Source organism: Nicotiana tomentosiformis, chromosome 3 (assembly GCF_000390325.3).
Source record: "Nicotiana tomentosiformis chromosome 3, ASM39032v3, whole genome shotgun sequence".
Taxonomy (NCBI): Eukaryota; Viridiplantae; Streptophyta; class Magnoliopsida; order Solanales; family Solanaceae; genus Nicotiana; species Nicotiana tomentosiformis.
In genome coordinates, this window is record NC_090814.1 from 15,960,180 (window position 1) to 15,984,495 (window position 24,316).

Here is a 24,316-nt window from a genome sequence, read left to right on the forward strand (position 1 = left end):
AAATATTTTTACAAAGTGGGTATAGGTTCAATTGTGATATCAAAATCGGGTATAGATGCAAAAGCTCCTTCGTAAAGAGCCCGCTCAATTAACATATACTATATGGTAGAAATGACACCAGGTAGTCACTCTAAAGGACCACTATTTAGGAATTAGCCAGTATGTCCTGAATTTCACGTTTTCAGTTCAATTTTTCAGGATAAAAATGTCCCGAGTTGTCCTGAAATTAAGATTTTTATTTTAAAATTTCAGAATAAAATAAATACTCACTAATCTCTAAATAGCATCCCTGAGAATGACTATCTATGCACTTGAAAAACAAATTATGTCTTATCTTCTCAAAGAGGTTACTTGGGTGTCTCTAATAAAAAAAGAAATTATCCAAGTAAAAAGAGTTTACCCAATTAATTTATATATACTTTTGTACATATCTAGGCATTTGAAAAGCTAAAAGTATTTATAAGCAAAATTAGGGTAAAAGTCATAAGATGTTTATCCTCTAAAGTTATTGTCTCTATCATTTTACTTGAAATTGTTTGACTGAACAAGAAATTTAAAAATTAAGACATGTAAACTAAGTATAATATAAAAAGTATAACATTATCCTTTTAAATAAATAATGGTGAGAGTTCGACGTGTTCGTTTTAATTTTTTCTTATTTCAAGTGAATTTCCACATATATACCTTTAAAAAGTTCAACAAAAATATTAAAGATTAAATAATTCCTGTTGAATTCTTTTTAAATAATTTCTAAAATAAAAATGTGTCAAAAGAAAAAGAAAAAAAAAAGAATCCTTTTTTGTTACTTTTTTGCTTCGCACTCAAAAAGATGGTTAATGGGTCCCGCACTAACCGTTGGTCTTTCCAAGTTCTCTCTTCTCTAACATAGGAATGCATGGAGGAAGCTAAACATTCCCACCAAAAGCAAAATTTTCTGATCATTTTTCTCAAACCCTAAGCTTAACCCTAATCCAAATTGAACCCCTTCATGTCTCTTTGCAATTTCAAGATAAATTTGCCATATATATACCGACTGGGATTTTGTTCTATTAAATTTGGATCAATCATATGCTAAAATCTGAAGATTTGAAAGGTATTGGTTGAGGCTAAAAAAAAAAGAAGCATTTTGTTTAAGGAGGGGATTTTGGTAAACAATGTCAAATTTATATGGAGATTACAACCAAAAGATTGATTATGTATTCAAGATTGTATTGATTGGAGATTCTGCAGTAGGGAAATCACAGCTATTGGCTAGATTTGCTAGGAATGAATTCAGCTTGGATTCAAAAGCTACAATTGGGGTTGAATTTCAGACAAAGACTCTAATTATTGATCACAAGACCGTCAAGGCACAGATTTGGGATACTGCTGGCCAAGAAAGGTCTGCATTTCCTTCCTCCTTATTTACCAATGTTACTTTTACACTTTCTTTACAAAAAAGAAATCCTAATTAATTTGTATAGCATGACTATAGATTCGTTCTTTTTCAATTATAAGTTTAGGTTCATTCATATTGTTTTCTGACAGACCTTACAAGCTCCGGGATTTAAGTAAAAATTGTCAAATTACATAAGGATAAATGTTGAAGTCAGGGTGGTGGGGAGGGTGAGAAAACTAATATTTTCATTAGTGAACTCTTGTTCAATGGTTAATTGAAAAGTCTCAACAATTTAGTAACAATTAAAGAACTCGGCATGGTTTATGAGCATGGGTAATGCGAAAATAAATAATCTGACTATTAAGAAGTGATACTCTGTAGGCACCTAGTGTATTAAACTTTTTCAGGGCAATAGCTACTAGAGTTTTACTTCGAACGACTAATTAGGCTTCCGGTGTATATAGACAACTAGGTGGAATGCTAATAAAAGTGGCTCACTCTCTTGCTCGGATAACTTTATTGTATGCAACTCGTGTAACTTGGAATTCCTATCCTTCATGTCTAGCATCTGTTCTTTATTCTGATGCTTCTTCTTTAGAGACCAGGGGTGTTCCCCTGATGTAACTCTGTTTTTGCTTGGTTGTTGAATATATATCTCTTGCCTTAAGAAAACTCTAGGTGGTCACTCTTCAACTAAGAGTTTGGAATATATGTCCTCCAGATATACTTATATAAATGAGAATTAGGCCTATTAAAACAAACAATATCGGAGAAAGAAGAAGAGAGTATAATTAAGAAAAGTAGAATCTTGAAGAGATACACCAAAAAGTGACACAATTAGCCAAACTGATGGAGATCGATCTCGAGGATCTTACTCAAATCTAAAATAATACATAGTAAAAATTATTAAAAGAAGAGAACATTGAACACACAATAATCACAACCAATCATTTCGAGAACAATACATTAACCTTTGGAAGAGGAAATGGAATGCTCAAAATTGGAGGACTAAGAGGAGTTAAAAGTAATGAAAATGGTGGAGATAGAAATTAGTAATGGTTTGGTTGAGGAGGTGTTGATGGGGGTGGAGGTGAAGCATAGGTAGTTGTTTGCTCATAATTCTCAGGTGGAGGAGGTGAGGCATAGGTCAGAGTTTGCTTGTAGTAGTTTGTTGTTGGTGGCGGTGAGTAGTATAATGGTGATTGTTCATACGTCTTTGGTGGAGGTGGCGCGTTGTAGGTTGTAGGTGATTACTCATAGTATTTTGGTGGAGGTAGAGGAGATTATAGGAAGGCGTAAATTTTTTATAATATGGTGGAGGTGAGCCTTATAATAAGTTGGTGATTGCTCGAAATATTTTGGTGGTGTTAGTGGTGGAGAATTGTATGAAGATGGTTGCTCATAGTATTTTGGTGGAGGTGGTGGAGATTTGTAAAGAGATGGTGATTGCTCATAGTACTTTAAAGGGGGTAGAGGTGACTTGTAGTAAGAAGGTGATTGCTCATAGTACTTTGGAGGGGGTGGAGGTGACTTACAGTATGAAGGCGATTTCTCATAATAAGTTGGTGGTGATGGAGATTTGTAGTAAACTGGTGACATATAATATTTTACTGGTGGAGGTGACCTATAATATTTACTTTGCAAGCGATGGCGACTTGTAGTAGTGCTTTGAAGGAGTCAACGACTTGTAGTAGTTCTTTGAAGGAGCTGGCTACTTGTAGTAGTTCTTTGAAGGAGCTGGCTACTTGTAGTAGTTCTTTGAAGGGGTCGACGAGTTGGAGTACTACTTTGAAGGAACATGTGACTTGTAGTAATGCCCTGAAGGAGCAGACGACTTGTAGTAGTATTTTGAAGGAGCTAGCGACTTATAGTATTGCTTTGAAGGAGATGCCGACTTGTAGTTGTACCTTGAAGGAACTGGCGACTTGTAGTCAGAGGCGGATGCAGTGTGTTAGTTATGAGTTCAATTGAACCCATAACTTTCGATGCTGAATAGAAATTTATGTGTAAAAATTCATTAAAATTACAAATATAATAGATTTGAACCCATAATTTTAAAAATATAATGGGTTCAATGTTAAAAATCTTAAAAGTTGAACCCATAGAATTTAAATCTTGGATCCGCCTCTGCTTGTAGTACTTTGCAGGGGATAGTGATTTATAGTAGTGCTTAAAATGAGTTAGTGATTTGTAGTAGTTCTTTTGAGGAGCAGGTGACTTGTACTAGCTCTTTGAAGGAGCATGTTTCTTGTAGTAATTTTTTGAAGGAGCAGGTGACTTGCAGCAATTCTTTGAAGGAATACGCGACTTATAATAGTCGTGCTTCGAAGGAACACGTGATTTGTAGTAATAGTGCGATGAAGAATGTTCAGCAGATTTTTCCTGGATTTTTGTAGTAAGGAGCGGCTACATTAAAGTTAGACGGAGATGGTAATTTATAGTACTTCTTAGAGTTTTAAGAAGGTGAGGGAGAAGTATAACCATAAGAATAACCAGCAATAACAGTGCTGACTGCTACGCAAATTGCCAAAGCAGCTGCTAGTAGGGGTTATTGTCCCAAATTCCCTAAGCTTCTCAATTTGATTTTGCAACCAACTATACTAGGAGAAGAGAAAGATAGAGCTAAGACGTATCTTGCATATTTGAGTAGGCAGCTCTGGTACTTATATAGCAGCAATATGATATCCTTCTTGACATTCATGTTATGGCTTCATGGTTAGCCACAAAGCTGAAAGCAAGGTCCAATTAAAACCAACAAGGGTTGTGGTGGAGTGGTAAGTACTCCTTCATCCTTAACCAGAGGTCTTGGGTTGAGTCCCTGGGTATGGAGTCGCTTTTGTTAGGGAGCGCTTTACCCCCAATGTGGGACTTTCCGGCGCGAATCCGGATTTAGTCGGGCCCCAATATGAGTATCGGACACCGGGTGGGAAACCAAAAAAAAAAAAGTTCAAATAAAGACTTGGTCAGTACTAAATGGAATGCATTCTCTAGTGAAAAAGAAATAACTTAAATAAAACACAAATAGAAAATAAAAATAAAGACGGTGTAACCACAAAGGTATTCAAGATTGACTATCTCTAAACAGTAAACAGAACAAAGAAATGGGGACACTTTCTTTGTTCTTTTTTTTTTTTTCAATGGCAGACTCTGTAAGTTGACTTTTCATCTAGAGTTGGGCATTGCCCCTATCTCTAAACAAAAGCCAACAAAAACGCAACAGTTATTAGCACAATATATCCGCTCCTATACAAGCAAAGCCACTTTAAGACTACATATGAAAGTCACCAGAAAAAGAAAAAAAAACAGAAATTATGAACTGCAGATACATCCCAAGTATTATAATATCTAACACGTACTGACGTACACCCCTATATGAATGGAAATCCTACAAAAAGATAATGATGCTATTCCTATTTTGATGAAAGCAACTAACATAAATTAAGAAATTCATATCTAATAAAATAATTTTAATTTTAAAAGTTCAATAGCTTCCATATTTAAAGTGTAAGAAAGTTATTACAAATAGCTGGTATATCTTATTAAGTAATGTGCTAAGGCAATACATAAATTCTAGTACTGGTGGAAGCCAAAAGGTGCAAATATGTTAAGCTTGAAGGTGACACTGACAATCTAAATAACAAATAAGATAACTCACACAGAATGTGAAAATGCTCGACTGTAATGCTAGTATTGGACTACTGGTGAAGGAGAAATGAGCAAACAAAATAAAAAATGACATGTAAGCCAGAAGGCTTTCTGTGCTCTTTAACATTGCCCTTTTACAAGTAATCATTAAAAGAAGCTCTAATAAGCTTCTAGAATGGGTAGTTTTGGAATAATGGTTACCCTTTTCGGAGAAGTGACAACATTCTGGGACGTCCTAAAAAGGAAAGAGCGATCAAATGATATAAGGTATCGGTTTAGTGCTAAGTATAGTTTAGGCTGTGAATTACCAGATTATATCTTCCCATAACATGAAATAGTGTTGTCATAGTTCTAACAGTAAAATTCTGTCAGGTATAGAGCAGTGACTAGTGCATATTATCGAGGTGCAGTTGGCGCAATGTTAGTCTACGACTTGACAAAACGTCAATCATTTGATCATATGGCTAGATGGCTGGAGGAACTAAGGGGTCATGCCGATAAGAACATAGTTATAATGCTCATCGCAAACAAATGTGATCTAGGAAGTCTTCGAGCAGTACCAATTGAAGATGCTCAAGAATTCGCAGAAAGGGAGAATCTTTTCTTCATGGAAACATCAGCCCTTGAATCCACCAACGTCGAGACTGCATTTATGACAATATTAAAAGAAATCTATCAAATCGTTGGCAAGAAAACTCTCACTGCAGAAGAAGGTGCAGAGTACGCAAAGTCACAATCTCTCAAGGGAACAAGGATCATAGTTCCTGGCCAGGATTCAGATTCTGGTGGCAGAGGTGGCTGCTGCATGTCCTCCTCCTGATCTTTGGTTTCAGGTTTTTGACAATATTTCTGTCTTCTTTTTGTTGATTTTGTTATTTTATCAAATGCTGCTATTAGTGGGGCGTTTTGTTGAAAAAATGTGGAACTATCATTATAGCAGCATTCAATTTCTTGGGGTTAGCCAAGGAATAAACTTAATTTGTTGTCTCTTTACTTATCATTAGTCATGACAATGAACTCTATAGCTCTTAGCTTCTTATTGCAATTTGGGGTGATAAGCTGTTATTAATTATTACCGAAAGCATTGTTTTTTAATGTTTAGCCACTGTTTTGTTTTAGCCACCATTGACTTCCCATATCGCGGTGATGGGTTATTTGGCATCTCTATATGGTCTTGGACAATTCTCACCTCATGAGCTAGGTTTTTAGGGTTGAGTTACGTCTAAGATTCATTTTCTTATCATAATATCAGAGTCAGGCACATCCCAATTCATGATTTATACGATGTTTGGTCCCATCTTTAATTGTCCACGCTCCAAATATCTAGTTTTGGGCGTGCGGGAGGTGTTGAGTTCCCACATCTGCGGGTTGAGTTAGTCCTAAGGTCCAGATCAAAATTTCAATGTTTAAATGAAAAGAAACAGTGACTAAATTCCAGGTCCATTAATTTTTCGCATTATTGTTATCATTGTTAATGGATTCATTATTCATCATTGGTAAGGATTATTTTTGTAGGGTCGAGGATGGTGTCCAAATTGATCCCAGAAGTTAGATGCAGTTTGACAGTGTATAAAATATGGTTAATGGTTTCAATATGGATGCTACATTTGGAGTAATTAATTAATGCCTCTACCATGGATCGAGCACTTTGGTTGTTAGAAGTTTGTCATGACAAGCTAGCGGGAAAGAATTTGTGCTTGTTTACAGTTTTTTTTAACCATTTATAGTTTTAATTTGGTTATTATGATTTATTGTTGTAATGAGGTAAGACAATTCTATAAGCTGAATTAATACCAAGGGATCCATCAGCAGTATATTTCCAAAATATGGAGTCCTTTTTTTAGACTAGATAGATTGTTTTATGACTTTATGTATGTATTATGAATTTAGGCAAGTTATATTTTCAGGTAATGGAAAAGAATGTTGGATAAAGAGATCATATTATTGTATAAAATGGTTTGGTAAAGTTCTTTCCTCTTGCTGTTAATTAAGTTCTTTTCTCTAAGTAGATAAATAAAGTTCTCTTTAGTTACATGTATGTTTTTATTCTCACTCCCTTTTAAGGATATAATGAAAAGGAATTGTCAGTAATTTTAAGGATATAATGAAATATTGCAGACGCGCCCCACACTCCCTTTTTCCCCGACATAGAAACCATCGGACTCGGCGGTGAACACCGCAATGACCCACCAGATCGGTAATAATTAGATCCCTTCAAACACCTCTTATGCCTCTACTCTGGCTGTTCCGAGTAGACCGTTACCGTCGAAGTCTGTCTTACAATTTCGACCGCCAGAACTTTACAAAGGAAAACCAACAGTCTATTTCACACCACAGGAAGAGGAGGAGCTTGCGAGTGTGTGTAGGCTTACTATTATCGGGAAATTTTCACATGGCAGAGCTCTGATTGAAGATATTCGGAGGGACTTTGCTGCTAGGTTTCCGATGAGGGGAACAATTAAAATTGGGCATTACAATGGGAAACACATCTTCACCTCTTTTACAAATGAGGATGATTTCAAGAACATCTACTTTAGGGACAATCTGATGATTTTAGGCTCACCTATGCGTGTGGTACGATGGACGAAGGATTTCAATCCTAATGTGGAAACATCTCTGGCTCCTATTTGGATTCACTTACCTGAGCTACCATGGCATTATTTCAATTGGAGTGCATTACAAAGAATCACTTCCCCAATCGGCACCTTGTTAACAGTGGATAAAGCTACCCATGTCAAAACTGAGCCAATGGTCTAAGGAGCAGATTGGCAATGTTTTTTAATTGGTGAAAGAATGGGAGATGAAAATGCAAACTCTAGAGGCAGAATATATTGACAATGACACGGAGGATTACAGAGCATAGGTTCATCAAGCCCAAGCTGAACATACTAAGTGGCTGAAATATGAAGAATCCATACTCAAGCAGAAGGCTAACATCAGATGGTTGGAGGAAGGGGATGCCAACACAAAATACTTTCATGCTATTATTAATGAGAAGAGGAGAAGACGTACGCTTCAAAGAATCCAAAACTCAGATGGTAACTGGATTAATGAGGATGAAAATATTTCTAGAGAAGCTATTAAATATTTTTCTACGCTTCTCCAAGGTGAATTTGAACCAGAATATCATCACCTGGACTGCTTGAGTCGGATTATTACCCATCAAGATAATGAACTACTATGTGTAATTCCTGAGGAAGAAGAAATTAGAAAAGCGGTTTTTGACACAAGTCCTAACAGTGCACCAGGGCCTGATGGATTTGGTGGTTCCTTCTTTCAGAATTGCTGGGACATTATAAAAAAGGAACTCATTTGTGTGGTGCAATCCTTCTTTAATGGGGCTGAATTATCCAAGTTTTATACCAATTCTTGCCTTGTCCTTTTGCCTAAGGTAGAAAACCCAACATCTTTCAATGAAATGAGACCAATCAGCCTCAGTAACTGCTCCAATAAAATAATTAGCAAAATCATGACTGCTAGATTGACTCCATTACTTTCCAAAGTTATTTCTGATAATCAATCGGATTTTATCAAGGGGAGATCCATTACATAAAATGTCTTACTAGCACAGGAAATCATTCATGGTATGGAGAAGCAGAATATTGGTAGTAATGTTGCTCTCAAGCTAGACATGACTAAAGCGTATAATAGAGTCAACTGGCACTTTTTGGTAGCTGTTTTGAGAAGATTTGGTTTTTCTAAATGCTGGATTGATTTGGTGTGGAGATCCATCTCCAATGTTTGGTACTCAGTCATGATCAATGGTGTAAGGCAAGGATTTTTTCATTCTAACAGAGGACTAAAGCAGGGTGACCCATTATCCCCCGCTCTTTTTGTTATAGGGGCTGAAGTTCTATCAAGAATGCTTAATAAACTACCCTTCATAAATCATTTTAGGGGCTTCAGTATGCGGTGTCAAGGACCACAAGTGACACATCTTGCATATGCAGATGATGTCATGATTTTCACTTCTGGTAATAAGAGATTGTGGAGCTGGTTATAGGTCAATTGCAAAACTATGATAAATGTTCTGGGCAGCTGACTAACATAGATAAAAGTTATTTTCTGATTAACCCAAAATCTACAAACAATCAGATTCTTAGAGTGAAGGAAGTGACAGGTTATATGCATGCTAATTTCCCTATTACTTACCTGGATGTCTTTGTATGTGGGAAGATAAAGGATTGCATATTATAGCGAGATGGTAGCTAAGATAGTGAAGAAAGTAACTGGATGGCATGGTAAACTATTATCAGTGGGAGGCAGGACCATTTTAATTAAACATGTCCTTCAATCACAACCTATTCATCTTCTAGCTGCTGTTGAACCTCCAAAACAGTCTTCAAAGAGATTGAAAAACACATGGCAAGATTCTTTTGGAGCTCAAAAGATGGAAAGCAGAAATACCATTGGAGTTCTTGGTCTAATTTGTGTTATACTGATGAGGGAGGATTGTGCTTCAAAAGGTTGCAAGATATCAGTGAAAGTTTCAATATGAAAAGATGGTGGTGTTTTAGAACTAGTAAGTCTTTGTGGTCTTATTTCCTCAGCTCCAAATACTTCTCACCAGTGGCCAAGCTATCTATTTCAACCCAGTCGCAACTGTGGAGGAATATGTTGAGATTTCGGGAAATAGTGGAAGATAGGATGTTCTGGAAAATAAATGCTGGAGATAGTAATCTTTGGTGGGATAATTGGACAGATATGGGTGCAATCTCTAGGATCATACTGGTGGGCGAAATTCATGGCAATCAAATGGTCAAAAACTTGATTAATAATGGTAATTGGAACATTGAACATATGCACTTTCCAGAGTTTCCCACGGAGCACATTCTCACTATACCTATTGGTGATCAGAATTGTCCAGATGTGCCTATTTGGACGCCTAATGTAAATGGAACATTTTCTACTTCTTCAGAGCCTGGAACATTGGTAGACAGAGGAAAGATAGATCACCTTTGTTGATGAAGATTTGGCACAAGTTTCTCCCATTTAAGATGTCGTTCATTATGTGGAGAATCCTTAAAAACAAATTGCCTTTTGATGATGTTCTTCCCATTTTTAGCCAGAATATTGTATCCATGTGTTTCTGCTGCAGGAATCCATAGATAGAGTCCCTACATCATACATTCATGGTAGGAGAAATAGCCTCACATATCTGGAAGATTTTTGGCAGTCCGTTGGGCGTGATATGGGAAGAAATTTCTATCACGACTATGCTTACAAGGTGGTGGAGTACCAAGCCAAAGAATAGTGTTCATCAAACTCTACTTCAAGTCACACCTATGATTATTTGTTGGAAAATTTGGAAGGCTTGGAGCGTTGTTCGATACGGGGACTCTAACACCTCAATTAGGAGAATTCATTACCAAATTATCATCCACCTCAAATGGATTGTATCCAAGACTAAGGTTAACAGGAATTGGGCTGCCGATTGGTAAGGTATTTGTTCTCAAATTATGCAACTTTCCCCTGTTATTGAGTGCAAGCTGGTAAAGTGGGAAAAACCACCTGACTCTTGGATTAAAATGAACACCGATGGGAGTAGAAATATACAAGGATCAGCTGGAGGTGGGGGCATTTGCAGGGATCATAACGGCAACATGATTATGGCTTTTGCCTCCTCGTTCGTGAACTGCAATAGCAACTTTGCTGAAGCAAAGGCTGCATTGTTTGAAGTTCAGTGGTGTATTACAAATGGTTTTTCTAATATAGTTCTTGAATGTGACTCACTTCTGATTATCAACATATTGAATGGATATAGCAAACCTCCATGGCATATGTTGGAATTTGTGTTGAAAACTAAGAACTACATCAACATGGCTAATGTTAGAATTCAACATGGATTTAGAGAGGCCAATCAAGTAGCCGACGTTCTACCAAAATGGAGTATTGAAAATCCATATCATGTATTTACATCGGTCAATACTCTACCTCAAGGAGCTAAGGGACCTGGATTTGATGCAAATGGCCTCTCTAAGACATAAGCATAGGAAAAACTATTTTTTATGATAGGAGTTCTTTTTTTTGTTAAGTTACCTGTTGTTAATCCTTAGCAGGGTTTGTAAGTTTTTGTAACCTTTTTATAGAGAAGGTTCACATAAGGAGATAAACTAGGATAGCTGATCCATCTCTCTGTTGAAACTGATTTTTTGGATGAATGAAAGGAATACGCCACCTATGGTGTAACTTTATTTATTTTTTTTAAAATATTAGGCAAAAACCTTCGCCAAATAAAAATTATACAATGAAAATATCTCAAGTTTTCGTGCTAATTAATTAACCTCATACTTCCTTATGTATAGAGAGCACTGGTTCAAGCTTTCCACTCTTTTCTACTTACTTCTTGTTATCGTTCCGCGCGCGTTTTTTTTGTAGCTAGGACAAAGATTCTCTTATATTTGTTCTTTTGGTGGGTGCTAGTGTAATATGACCATTATTTTGTCAAATGGAGTCCATCTCACATAAGCATAAGCATCTTTGCAAAGTGTAGACTTTGTTGGCAATATTCCTTGGGACCCAAAAATATTGCATTGTATGTTGGACATCATTTGCACAAGTTGTATCTCTTCTTTTACACTTAAGAGGTCAAGACTTTTTTGCCCATAAAAGGGAAGGCCATTAGTTCATTTTAGACACACCAACAAGACTTGTCTTCATTTTTTGTTTCTTTCTTTCTTTCTTTATTAAGAGTGTTTTGTATGAGAGTTAGTGTTGGGAAGCACTTGTGTGAACTCTTTCTTTGAAATGATCTTGTGAGGTTATTCTTTTGGGGTATTTGGGATTAATTAGAGTATTTACTCTAATTTTGTACTCTCTTTTGTACTCTTATTGTTATAGTAAATTGCTCCTCTCCGCTTGTGGACGTAGATCACTTTGACGGAACCACGTTAAATTTGTGTCTTATTTATCTACTTTAATTGTCGTTGTTATCAATTTTCATTGTCTTTGTTATTGTCATTATACCGTTGTTTGGCTAAATTTTGCACTACCCGGGTTCTCGATCCTAACAAATTGGTATCAGAGCCGGATCTAATCGGGTTAGTTTCAATAACCAAAATGACTCTAACAAAGACCAATGTTAAGAAATTTGACCGAAGTGCAAACTTCGAAATGTGGCAATTAAAGATGGAAGCTATCCTAATTCAGGATGGCTTAGACTTGGCGTTGCAAGGAAAGGAGAAGAAGCCGGATAAAATGACGGATGAGGAGTTTGCCGTCATAGACAAAAGGACAAAAGCAGGTATCATTTTAAATCTCTCAAATGAAGTTTTACGTGAAGTTTCTGTAGAAACCACAACCAAAGGCATGTGGGAAATATTGAAAACCTTATATATGAAGAAGACGGTGGAAAATAGACTTTACCTGAAGCAAAAGTTTTATACAATTCGTATGAGTGAAGGTACCTCTATTCTCTCTCATCTTGACATCTTTGATTCCATTCTTATGGATTTGAGTAATATAGATGCTGAAATTAAAGATGAGGATCAAGCCGTGTTACTGCTTTGTTCTCTACCCTATCTTTTAAGCATATAAGAGATACTATGCTTTATGCAAAGGATAATATCTCTTATAAGGATATTAAATCTATCTTAAAATCAAAGGAACAGATAGATAGTGATATTACTGGGGAAGCTAGTGGAACTCAAGTGGAAGTTGACTTGTTTGTTAGGGGCAAATCCGACTCCATATCCAGATACAATAATTTACAGTGTCGCTATTGTCATAAGAAAGGTCACATTCTCTCCAAATGCTATAAGCTGAAAAATAAAGAAAAGCATAAGGAAAGAAAAACTGAGCACAAAAATACTGACACCGCCGAAGCTAGTGTAGCAACTAATGAGATTGAGGGAACTATATTTTTAGCAACTGAAACTAGTTTCAGATTAGACAATGAGTGAATTTTAGATTCCGGTTGTTCATATCATATGTGTCCTAGAAGAGACTTGTTTTCTACATATGATTCAGTTGCAGGTGGAGTTGTCCAATTGGGTAACAATGTTACTTGTAACATTATTGGCAAAGGTACAATTCGGGTCAGAATGCACGATGATGTGGTGAGAGCTCTCACCGATGTTAGATATGTTCCTGAGTTGAAGAAAAATCTCATATCTTTGGGCACTTTAGAATCTCTTGGGTGCAAATTCACTGGTGAAGGTGGAGTTCTGAAAACTTTTCAAGGTGCTCGTGTGATCATGAAAGCACACATATCTGGTTCGTTGTATACTTTATTGGGCTCCACTGTTATAGGCCCTACTACAGTTTCGATATCGGACAATTTATCTAATTTTGATGGCATTAAATTTTGACATATGCCCATTGGGGCTTTTGTGGAGAAGGTGGAGCAAATTTACTATATCATCCAAAATTAGGCCAATGTGAAGATTTGTAATATGACCATTATTTTGTCAAATGGAGTCATCTCACATAAGCATAAGTATCTTTGCAAAGTGTGGACTTTGTTGGCAATATTCTTTGGGACCCAAAAATATTGCATTTTGTGTTGGACATCATTTGCATAAGTTGTATCTCTTCTTTTACACCTAAGAGGTCAAGACTTTTTTGCCTATAAAAGGGAAGATCATTAGTTCATTTTAGACACACCAACAAGACTTGTCTTTATTTCTTGTTTCTTCCTTTCTTCCTTTATTAAGAGTATTTTGTATGAGAGTTAGTGTTGGGAAGCACTTGTGTGAACCCTTTCCTTGGAGTGATCTTGTGAGGTTATTCTCTTGGGGTATTTGGGATTAATTAGAGTATTTACTCTAATTTTGTACTCTCTTTTGTACTCTTATTGTTATAGTAAATTGCTCCTCTCCGCTTGTGGACGTAGGTCACTTTGACCGAACTACGTTATGTGTCTTCTTTATCTACTTTAATTATCGTTGTTATCAACTTTCATTGTATTTGTTATTGTCATTATACCGTTGTTTGGCTAAATTTCGTACTACCCGGATTTCCGATCCTAACAGCTAGGTTAAAGCTTTGCTTTCTTCTTAGTTTGAAACAGAAGAAAAAGAAGAAGATGACGAACTGCGGAGGAAGTAGTTGTGTAACAAGTATGAGGTTTTGTCCTTTAGACGAAGAACTCATACGGTACCTGTTGAAGTTTGTTTGCGGTAATAAGCCATTTGAATATGATCATATTAGACATAACGTAGACTTGTATGGTAACAAGAAGCCACGTGATATATTCATCGATTTATACCCACATGGGGAACCAACAGATCTTAACTATTTCATTACTCGGTTGAAGAAAAAAATTGCGCATGGTAAAAACTTCATTAGAACATTGACTGGCGGAGGCTCGTGGAAGAGACTAGACAAGGGTAAACTAGTTTTTGATAATAAGAATAAAGGGTCATTGGTAGGGTTCAAGAAAAGCTTTCGTTTCGATGATGATAAAGATAATAGTAATTCGGATCAAAGAATACATATGTGGACTATGAAAAAATATTGTCTTGGCGATACCATACTTAAGGTGTTAAAGGGAACGTAGTTGTTTAACCCAAAATAGATTTCTTGGTCAAAGTCAATATCTAGAAGAAATCGGGCTACTGATAATCAAGATTTACTTCACTTTCCCAACAATTTGAAAGAATAGATCAAGAAATAAAAATAATTGACAAAGAAAATATGGAATGAACTGATAATCATTCCCAAATTTACGGCTTAGAACTTTTGAGAGTAAAGCAAATAATAGATGTATAAATTTCAATAATAATTGTTTCTTTTTCATTACAATTGAGATTTCAGTCCTTATATAGGAGCATACAATTATAGTGGTTCCCTTACTTAATTTGGGCTCACTAATGATATTAATTGCCTTGATTGCCCATTACCATGTACAACCGTAACAGAAATATTTATGATTAAAGATTTCTTATAACTGCACCGATTTCTCTTCCTTATTTATGACAGGTTTGTGTATCTTCCCGTCTTTACAATCTTTATTTATTTCATTCCTATTTCTCCTTTTACAGCTGCCAGGTATAATGTTTTCCTTAGTGTAACCCCGTGAGTGTTTCTCTCGTACCTTTTTTTTGCATTCTTTAACTCATCTAATTAATAACACCACTTGTCCTTACATCGATGTTCCACATACCATGCCCCGTTAGCTTATTGATAGTCCGCATGTAATATCTTTTTTCACCAATATAGATAGTCCCCGCACTTTCTGAATATTCTCAACTGAATATTTAGGAAGTGGTAAGTTTTTATGGCGGAAATTCTTTGCCGCCGTTTCTCGAGTATCATTATGCCTCCTTCAGAATCGATGCAACATATGTCACATTCATTTAAGTGGCATTCCACGTGGCTTCTTATGATTGGTTTTGCAGTTTTTCAGCGCTTTTTTAGGGTTTTTTTTCTGCGGCTGCGTCTGTCACGAAGTGACAGTTCCATTATGACACTTCATAATGACCAATTTTAACACCGGTTTTATCTCCTTATAAATACTTCATCCTTTTTGATTTCTTGAACCCTCTTCCTTCTTCTTTGTATCTACGATCTTAACCCTTCTTCGTAATTCCGTACCTTTCCTCTGTATTTTCTTTGTTAAAATGTCTTCTTCAACACCAGACCCTCGCAAAGTTGTGATCGTCAATGAACTTGCTCCTTCTACTGCCCCTACTAGGAGTAGGAGAGGTGGTAGACTCCGCAACCTTGGTTCGTTATCTACTCGTGGTTCTACTTCTCAAAGTAGTTCCGCCAGGCCATCTTCTTCTAGACCTAGGGTTCCTTTGACCCCTAGATCTTCTTCTAAAAATAGGGACCTGAATGAACCTATGTGTGAGCCTACGGTATCTAAGATTGTTCCTCAAGAGTTTTCTTTTGTGTTAGATCACGAGACCATGAAGAATTAAGTTTCTTTTATAGCTTCCCTTAACCCTGCTGAACATTACCCAAGTTTAATCACTCATGGTCTTCTTTCTTTAGTTCGATGAGAATGTCATTAGAAACCAGCTCTCCCAGTATTAATTCCTGGTGCCAATCAAAGAATCACCTCTTACCATGCTGGCTTTTCTTTCGTTTATACCTACCCTTTAACTTTAGGGTTTAAGCCTCCAATTGATCCAGTGATCATCAAGTTTTGTCGCTATTTTAATGTTTGCCTTGGCTAGATTGGTCCCATCGTGTGGAGGGCTGTGGCATGCCTTCGCTGTTTGTCGGATTTGATTTCCACTCCTTTTACCTTCCGTCACTTACTTCATCTTTGATCTCCCAAGTTGTTTCGTGAAGGGGTCTTTTCCATCGTGGCTAGAAGTAAAAGGATTTTAGTTAGCCGCAAGGATGACCGTAACCGTAGCTGGTACACCTGCTTTATTTTTGCCCCCACTAGTGGGTTAGTGAGTGAAGAAAACATGCCTTTCCAGAAAAATAGAACTTTGCACGTAATTGTTTTTGTTGTTGCCTTGAATTCCTTCATGTAACCACATATTCATTTTTTCAGCAACCATGGAAGTCATCGAAGAAATTCCTGACTTCCGTGCTTGGGTAAAAAAAATGTTGACTGCTGCTCCTATGGACAAAAGATCTTGGAAATTTCTTTCACAGAAATTTGGTTGGAAAGTGAAGACTCACGGTACTCTTTATCTTTGCAGTTCCTCTCCTCCGTTACTTTTTTATACATAAATTTTTCATCATTCCCCCTTTTTTATTAGGGTTTGCTATTCGTGACATTAGCCCCGCATCTGTTCCATCAACAGGCTTTCTGTAAGTCTTGCTCAAGAATGGATTTTGAGTGCTTCTTCCTCCAAGAGGAAAATTGTCGAAGCCCGTGGGTCTGATGATGAAGAGGATGTAGAAGAAGGCTCTTTGGTAAGAAAATCGCGTGTCAGGAGACGCGTGGTTTCTGATGATGAAACCCTATCTCTCATGATCCCCCATCAAGTTCAATTCCCTTCAGACTCGTTGATGAGCCAGAGAATGCCCCTTTAGAAATTTCTGATGAAGACGCTAGTAACACAGCTAATCCCCCATCAAGTCCTGTTGAAAGGTAATTCTCCCATGGCTTTGAGAGTGAAGAAGGCCTCGGGCCTATTTCTGAAGAAATTTCACTTGCTTCCCTTCCAGTTTTATCTACTGTTAACCCCCATGTGTCTTTTTCCGGTGTTACTCTAGTGGTTGCTCCCGCTGTTGCTTCTCATGTAGAAGCCGAGCCTTCTAGTAGCAGGCGGGAAATGAAAAAGGTTGTGATTGAAGTCCCAGAGGGTGGAATTTTATTGAGGAAGTCTGGACAAGCTGACGTGTAGTTGAAGCCACTTTTACGACCCGTGGAGAAGAAGAAGTTAGAGGGTCACAGTTCCTTGACCTTAATGAATAACATTGTTCATTATTCTCTTAAGGTATAAATTTACTTACATTCCCTTCCTTACTTTTCCTCAATCGTAACTCTCATTCTTTTTTGTAGATCAATTTGATAGGCACAAAGCTCATGAAAAGGGTCTCTTGGACTGATCAGCAACTAATTGAATTGCGCACTGAGGCTAATAACTGGGGAGAACAATTTGAAGGTCTTTAGTTGGAAAAGGACGTTCTTGCAGAAGAGAAAGAAGCTTTGGAACAACAAATGAGAATGGTATCCTGAATTAGCGGTTCTAAAAGCTTCTTCTAGTCAAGTTGAGAAGGATAAGGATAGACTGGAATCCTCTTTTGCTGAACAACTTTCCAAGGCTATTGAGGAGATAAGGGGTTTGAAAGAGCTCCTCAATCAAAAAGTGGTTTACGCGTGTGAATTGTTTCAAAGGCTTACCCAAGCTTAGGAAGATCTCCGCACCTCTATAGATAAAATTCAGTTCTTGAAAAGTTCTATTGCTCCTTTGAAGATAGCTTTTGAAGCCTCAGAAGCATAAAAAGAAGAGTTGAGAGCTGCAATTGATCAGTGGGAGAAGGATTATGAAGCCCTAGAGGATAAGTCATCACTGGATGTTAGCTGGGCTTTTTGGAACACTCGCCTCAAGACTTTAACTGAAGCTAGCCAGGAAGGTTTTGACATTAACGCTGAGATTGTTAAGGTCAGAGAAGCAATTGAACAAACTCAGCAACGTCAAAGATTTTCCACACCTGAAGATGAAGGTTCTAAGGGTAATGAAGATGGACTTGTTCCTGGCGAACCTAATGTTCAACCCTCTTCTCCCCAAGTTGATCCTTCTTTTCTCATTGATGATGCTCCTTAGCTTTTCCTCTTTTCCAGATCTTTTGTCGAAAATGTTTGTTTGTTGGTTTTTGCTTGGAACTCTTTTATATTTTTTGGAAAGCTTTTTTGGAAGGTTTGTTTTTGATACCCCTGTCTTTTTGGGGTTATGATATAAATATCGTTATTACTTTTGCCGCATATTATGCTTTCTGCCCTTTTAGTATTTGAGCTTTCTTTTGCACTTAAAAATGCTTTAATAGACCGTGACTTCGATATACACGGGTTTTTATAAAAGAGGGCCCTTTTATATTAACGACACTGATGAAGATGATATCTCTTCTTCATATTGGTGCAAATATATGAAACATGAAGTAGACATGAAAAGAGAAATAATTTGAGAAAGTTTTATGTTTTGAACTTTCAAATAAATAAAGTTTGTACATCATTTTCATAACTGCTCATACAACACATGCATAACTGCTTTCATTGTAGCAGATTTACAAATTCAGGTCTATTCTCCCGTGACTAAATTTGTGGCCTTAACCTAGAAACTCGTGGGAATATCTTGCATCCTTTTTGCGAGTTCGAACTTATTTGAAACGTTTTCAAGGGGTTCTTCAAGGTTTTGATTCAGGCCGAACTATGCCCGTGATTCCTTTTCCTTCCTTCTATATGCATAGTCCCCCCAATGTTGGAGCTTTGAAGTATAAAATCTCGAACAGTGGATCACTCCTTTCTTTTGGTCCTTTCCCTGAAAAGGAAAATACAAACGGGACTCAGAGGTAATTTCTTAGATGATGACTGCATAACCATTTTCCCATCAGAAAAGTTGTAACCTAGACTGGAAATAATTCAGTATTTCACGTGTTGTTCGGGTTTAATATCATCATTTGGTACTGGCCAGCTTTTTGCCTATCATCTAACATGGTTAGTAAAATTTAAAAGAACAAAATAAAATCAAACTTGCGTGATACCTGACCGTGGGTCTTTAAAATCGAACTTGCGTGATACCTGACCGTGGGTCTTTTCTTCGTTGTAGAAGTAATACTTCTTCAAATGGACTACATTCCAGTTCGACGGTAATACCTCGCCATCCATGGTTTCCAACTTGTATGCTCCTTTTTCAGCGATGCCTCGAACCCTATATGGGCCTTCCCAATTTGGGCTCAATTTTCTTGCATGCTTTTGTTGACCGTAACACCTTTTTGAGGACGAAGTCCCTAATCTTGAAGTACCTCAAATTAGCTTTCCCGTTATAATACCGTTCAATCATCTATTTTTGAGCCGCCATTCGAATTAATGTTGCTTCTCTCCTTTCTTCTGATAAATCTAAATTTATCCGTAACTCTTCCTTATTGGCCTCTTCAGTGGCATTCGTGTACCTCGTACTTGGTTCATCTATCTCCACCGGAATCAAAGCTTCTGCACCATTTGAGTCTCTCTCGTATTAGTTTTTGCTATTGTTTGGTAAGCCCATAACACCCCTGGTAATATTTCTGGCCATTTGTCTTTTGATTCTTCCAATCTCTTCTTTAAGTTATTGATAATAACTTTATTTGTTGATTCAGCTTGTCCGTTGGCTGCAGGGTGGTAAGGTGCGGATGTAATTCGTTTGATTTTCTAACTTTGGAAGAATATTATGATTTTCGCGCCTATGAACTGTGGGCCATTGTCACATACAATTTCCTTTGGAACTCCAAATCAACATATAATATCTCGCCAAATGAAATCCCTGACTTCTTTTTCCCATACCTATTTGAAAGCACCTTCTTCTACCCATTTTGAAAAATAATCTGTTAAAACTAACAGAAACCGTACCTTTCCTTTTGCTTGAGGCAACGACCCTACGATGTCCATGCCCCTATTCCATGAAGGGCCATGGTGAAATAACTAAATGCAACAGCTCTGCCGGTCGGTGTATGTTATTAGCATATCGTTGACATTTATCGCACCTGGCTACAAAGTTTTCTGCTTCTTCTTTCATTTTTGGCCAATAATATCCTGCTTTTATTAACATTTTCACCAACGATCTTCTCCTGGCATGATTACTGCAATGCCTTTCATGTACTTCTCTCATTACATACTCCATTTGTGATGGACCGAGGCACCGTACTAAAGGTCCACCAAATATTTTACGGTATAATTTTCCACAATTTAAGCAATACCTAGTAGCTTCTATCATAGCAATTGTGACTTCTTCTTATCTTCAGGCAAGATACCATACTGCAAAAAGTTCACAAATTTGTTTCTCTAATCCCAAGTTAAATTATTAAAATTTACCTCACCCTTGGTTTGATCGAGTGCCGAATGAAACAAATGTATCACAATGGCATTTTCTACATTTGTTACATCCGCAACATATGCGAGATTTGCCAATGCGCCTGCTTCTGCATTTTCCTCCCTAGGTATTTGCACGACTTTCCATGTCTGAAATTGCCTAAGCAATTCTCGTACCCTTTTCAAGTATTGCTGCATTCGTGTCTCTCTTGCCATGTAAGTCCCATGCATTTGATTAACCGCCAGCTGCGAGTCACTTTTGATTACTGTTTACCCTCAAAATCAGATAACAATTAAATTTGTAAGTGGTTTTAAGGATAAATGGATTTATTTGACACAAAGCAGTAAATAAAGATAAATTGAATAAGTAAGGATGAAGTAAGCTCAAACCACACGAGGAAGACAATTTAAGTCTCAGTGAGGTTCTTGCCCTTGATTTGGGCTCGTAATAACAAGCACTGACGAACGAAAGCAAAAGAACTAATAATAAAAAAATAATAGTATATTGCCTTGGAATACGTGTTTAAATATACTTTATGAATTATCAGACTCCCTTTATATAGTAGAGGAGTCTTACTTTAGGTACAATTCTACAAAAGGTAAAAAATCCTTTGATTTACTGATTGCCGGTTCCTTATCGGTACGTGCCGAGATTCCCGTTGTAATATCTGTCCGGTCACGGATATTCTGGTCTTCCGTTGGCTATGCTGACAATGTTTCTTCAAAGTCATTTGGGGCTAGGACCGATTCCGGAATCATAGCCTCGATATTCTCGAGGGCAGGTGACCTATCTCCGGGTTCTAGCTTGGTGGAACTTGGGGTCGATCTTCAGTCCTTTATTATCATGTCTCAAGCCTGGCTTACCATATCGGAGGCTAGGATGCACCACAAGCTCGATTTTGACCGTATACAGATAGTCCCCTCATTTTTTGAAGAGTAGACAACGAGAAACGACATGAGCTTCCGATTCTTGCTTCGATACATCATGACAGAAATGATAAAACAACCGAAACGTCTCGTCAGTCAAGTCTTGATGGTATTAAATGCATGTCAGCCTCCGATCGGCCATTCCTGGATGCGAACCGTCACTGAAATACTATAAATACCTCTTCCTTTATTCATTTTAACTTTACATCCAAACCTTCTACCCTCGTATACTTGAGATTTCAATAATTTCTAGCGCTTTCACTCCGGTTATCTGAGATCCTTTACAAGAATTCTTGTTTATCTTCATCTCAAGCCACCAAGTACAATCCTTCAACTTCCTTCCTTTCTCCATTTTTCCTTCATTTTTTTAAAGAAATGGTAAAGACTTCCAAAACCGTTCCCCAGAAAGAAACCCCTTCTACTTCGAGGCCGGCTACTGAAGTTGAGGAGACTGTTTCGCATACTGCCGTTGATGAACCAGTACCGGAACCCCCTTTGAAAATATTCATCCCCGGAGGATGCTCGGTCAACGCTGATTTCAAGGTTGAAAAACCTTCCTCCATACAAGGCCGGTGTGAGGAAGTCTCGAGATACATCTGCTCGATCACTGATGAAGTCCTTCCTACGGTCCAAAAAGACAGCAACTGGGCCGATAATGGCATAGTGATCCCTGACCTTGATGAAGCCATTACCACCCTTGTCGAGGGATACCAAAGTATTTGCACTTATCCCTTTACATTGGGCCCGATGGACCCGGTTATCATAGATATCTATAAGAGGGACGAAGTATGCCTCGATCAGATTTATCCTTCACTCTGGAGGATCGTGATCCTCTTCCGGTTCTTCGTGATTAGAATCGATGGGTGCTCGTTCACTGTCGACCATCTTCTACACTTGTATAGTCCCCAAATCTTCCAGGGGTACTGATGAAGATCATGCGCTGGGCCAGCAAAGCCCCATTCTTGATTATTGATGAAGACCGGGATCAGGTTGGCAAGGCCGTTTTGTCCGAGTGAGGACTTCGTACTTGATCCCAGTTGAGCACATGATATTCTTCGAGAAGTGGAATACATCACGTAAGTACAATTTTATTTTCGGAAGTCGATTTTATACTTATTTCTTTCTTTCTTATCGGTGTTTCGTGGCAGTGTAGCCATCGCTCGGGTCGCGAATAGTGTCCCTCGACTCAAGGAGTGGGTTGAGGGCATCGTATCACAGATGACCTACTCCGAGCGCTCATGGCGCAAGCTCTCGAAGGGCCATTGGGAGGCCCGTTCCCATGGTGAGACTCCTTTCCTGAGTAGGTAATATTTGGATTCCTCTTTTATCATTAAGTCCTCACTACCTTTACTTCTTTTTGCAGGTTTATCCAAGGATGCCGAAGTGAGGGCTCCAGCAGGTAGCAAGGACTTACCTACCGAGTCCCCTGCTCTGAGATAGGCCAAAGAGAAGAAAAGAAAGAGGGCTCCGAGTTCCCCGAGCTCAGAGAAAAAGATAACAAGAAGAAGGCGGTACACAAGCCAAAAGACAGCACAGTGCCCAAGCACCACCTTTGGATTCGCTCTACCGGTTGAGAGATGAGTCTGAAGAAGAAGAAGAAGAAGAAGCCTTTGTCCTGATGGCCCATGTGTCATCGCAGTTCGAATGGCAAGGGGCCTCCGAACTAGAGAACCTCGAGACTGACCTGCCTTAAGCTAAGGAGGTCGATGAGGAGACTAGGGCCGAGGCTTCCTGGGATGGGGGCAGTGCCCCGAAGGAAGAACTCGGTGTGATAGACATCACTGAATCACCCTCGTTTACTGAGTCCATGTATAAGGAGGCCCAAACGGTGAAAGAGCGTCCCAACGAGGGGGCCCGTGAAGCGGACGACCCCTTCTGCGGCCTTTTTGATGGTGTGAACTCCACCACTATGGAGGATGTCACCGGATTGGGTGACTTAGAGGTATCGAAGAAGATTCCATCTTCAGGAGCAAGCGGATCTTCCTCAAGGATGAAACTAATCAATTGGTTCCCAGCTCCGAGTGTGGATCCTGACCGGAAGCGACCCATCATCATTTCTGTTCCGGAGGATGCCCGAGTCCTCTCCGCTCCCGTAGGGGTGGCCAGTTACCTTCAGTGCTTAGTAACCAAGGAAGACCAAGCCAAGATGAACGAGGTAGACATGCCCTGCCTGTTCAACAAAGCACAACAGGCGCTGAACCGGGTAACTTTAGATACCTCTCGATGACTTCAATTTCTCTTTTTGTACTCAGACTAATCCATGGATAATCCTAACATTTTTATTTGTATTTGTAGGCCTCGGTGCTTCACCATGAAACTTTCCTTCGGTATCGGGATGAGCTGAACCAACTAGAAGCCGAAGTCCAAGGGCTCACTGAGAAGAGAGACACCTATAAACTTCTCAGTGAGCAACGTGAAGGATAGGCTAAGATCCTTCGAGCTGAGTTGGAGGTGGCTTGGAAGGAACATGCCAACCTGGTTGAACATGTAAATATCTTTGAAGTTAGTGACGATGAGCTAGACACGGTGACTAATGGTCGAAACCTGCAGGTCCAACAAAAGATCGATCAGATCGACTAACTCCGAGCCGAGATGGATGCAGTCAAGGTCGAGGCCGAAGAATGGAGAGGTAGGATGGACCACATGGCCTCAGAAAAGGAGACTGCCCGGTCGCAGTTGACCTCGACAGAGGTCCAACTTCGAGCAACAAAGGAAAAGGCCGAGGTGCAGGCCCAAAAAATTGAGGAGCTCCAGTCTCAGCTAAGCTCGGCCGTCTCCGATCGAGAAGCCCTTGCCAAGGAGTTCAAAACAGTCAAGTCGGTGGTTTAAGTGACAAAAATGGATGCCGACGAGATGGTGGCCCAGTATATGGCTGACGTTGAGGCAGCCCAAGACCGCTTAAGGGACATGGTTGAATACACGAAGTGGCAGTCCCGAAAGGAGGCCCTCGA

General features: G+C 38.5%; 2 protein-coding genes and 1 pseudogene across 2 annotated transcripts; 2 read left to right on the forward strand and 1 right to left on the reverse strand.

Annotated features, from left to right (window-relative positions):
• The first annotated feature begins 820 nt into the window (after window positions 1-820).
• Window positions 821-11,200, forward strand: LOC104087558 (ras-related protein RABA4d-like). Its single transcript, XM_009592066.4, has 3 exons — window positions 821-1,381; window positions 5,396-5,856; window positions 6,539-11,200. The coding sequence occupies exons 1-2, from the start codon at window positions 1,155-1,157 to the stop codon at window positions 5,841-5,843; spliced, it is 675 nt and encodes a 224-aa protein (XP_009590361.1). The 5' UTR covers window positions 821-1,154; the 3' UTR covers window positions 5,844-5,856; window positions 6,539-11,200.
• LOC138906916 (extensin-1-like) lies at window positions 2,428-5,150 on the reverse strand (annotated as a pseudogene).
• Window positions 9,225-9,988, forward strand: LOC138907407 (uncharacterized). Its single transcript, XM_070198004.1, has 2 exons — window positions 9,225-9,489; window positions 9,594-9,988. The coding sequence occupies exons 1-2, from the start codon at window positions 9,225-9,227 to the stop codon at window positions 9,986-9,988; spliced, it is 660 nt and encodes a 219-aa protein (XP_070054105.1).
• Window positions 11,201-24,316: the final 13,116 nt, after the last annotated feature.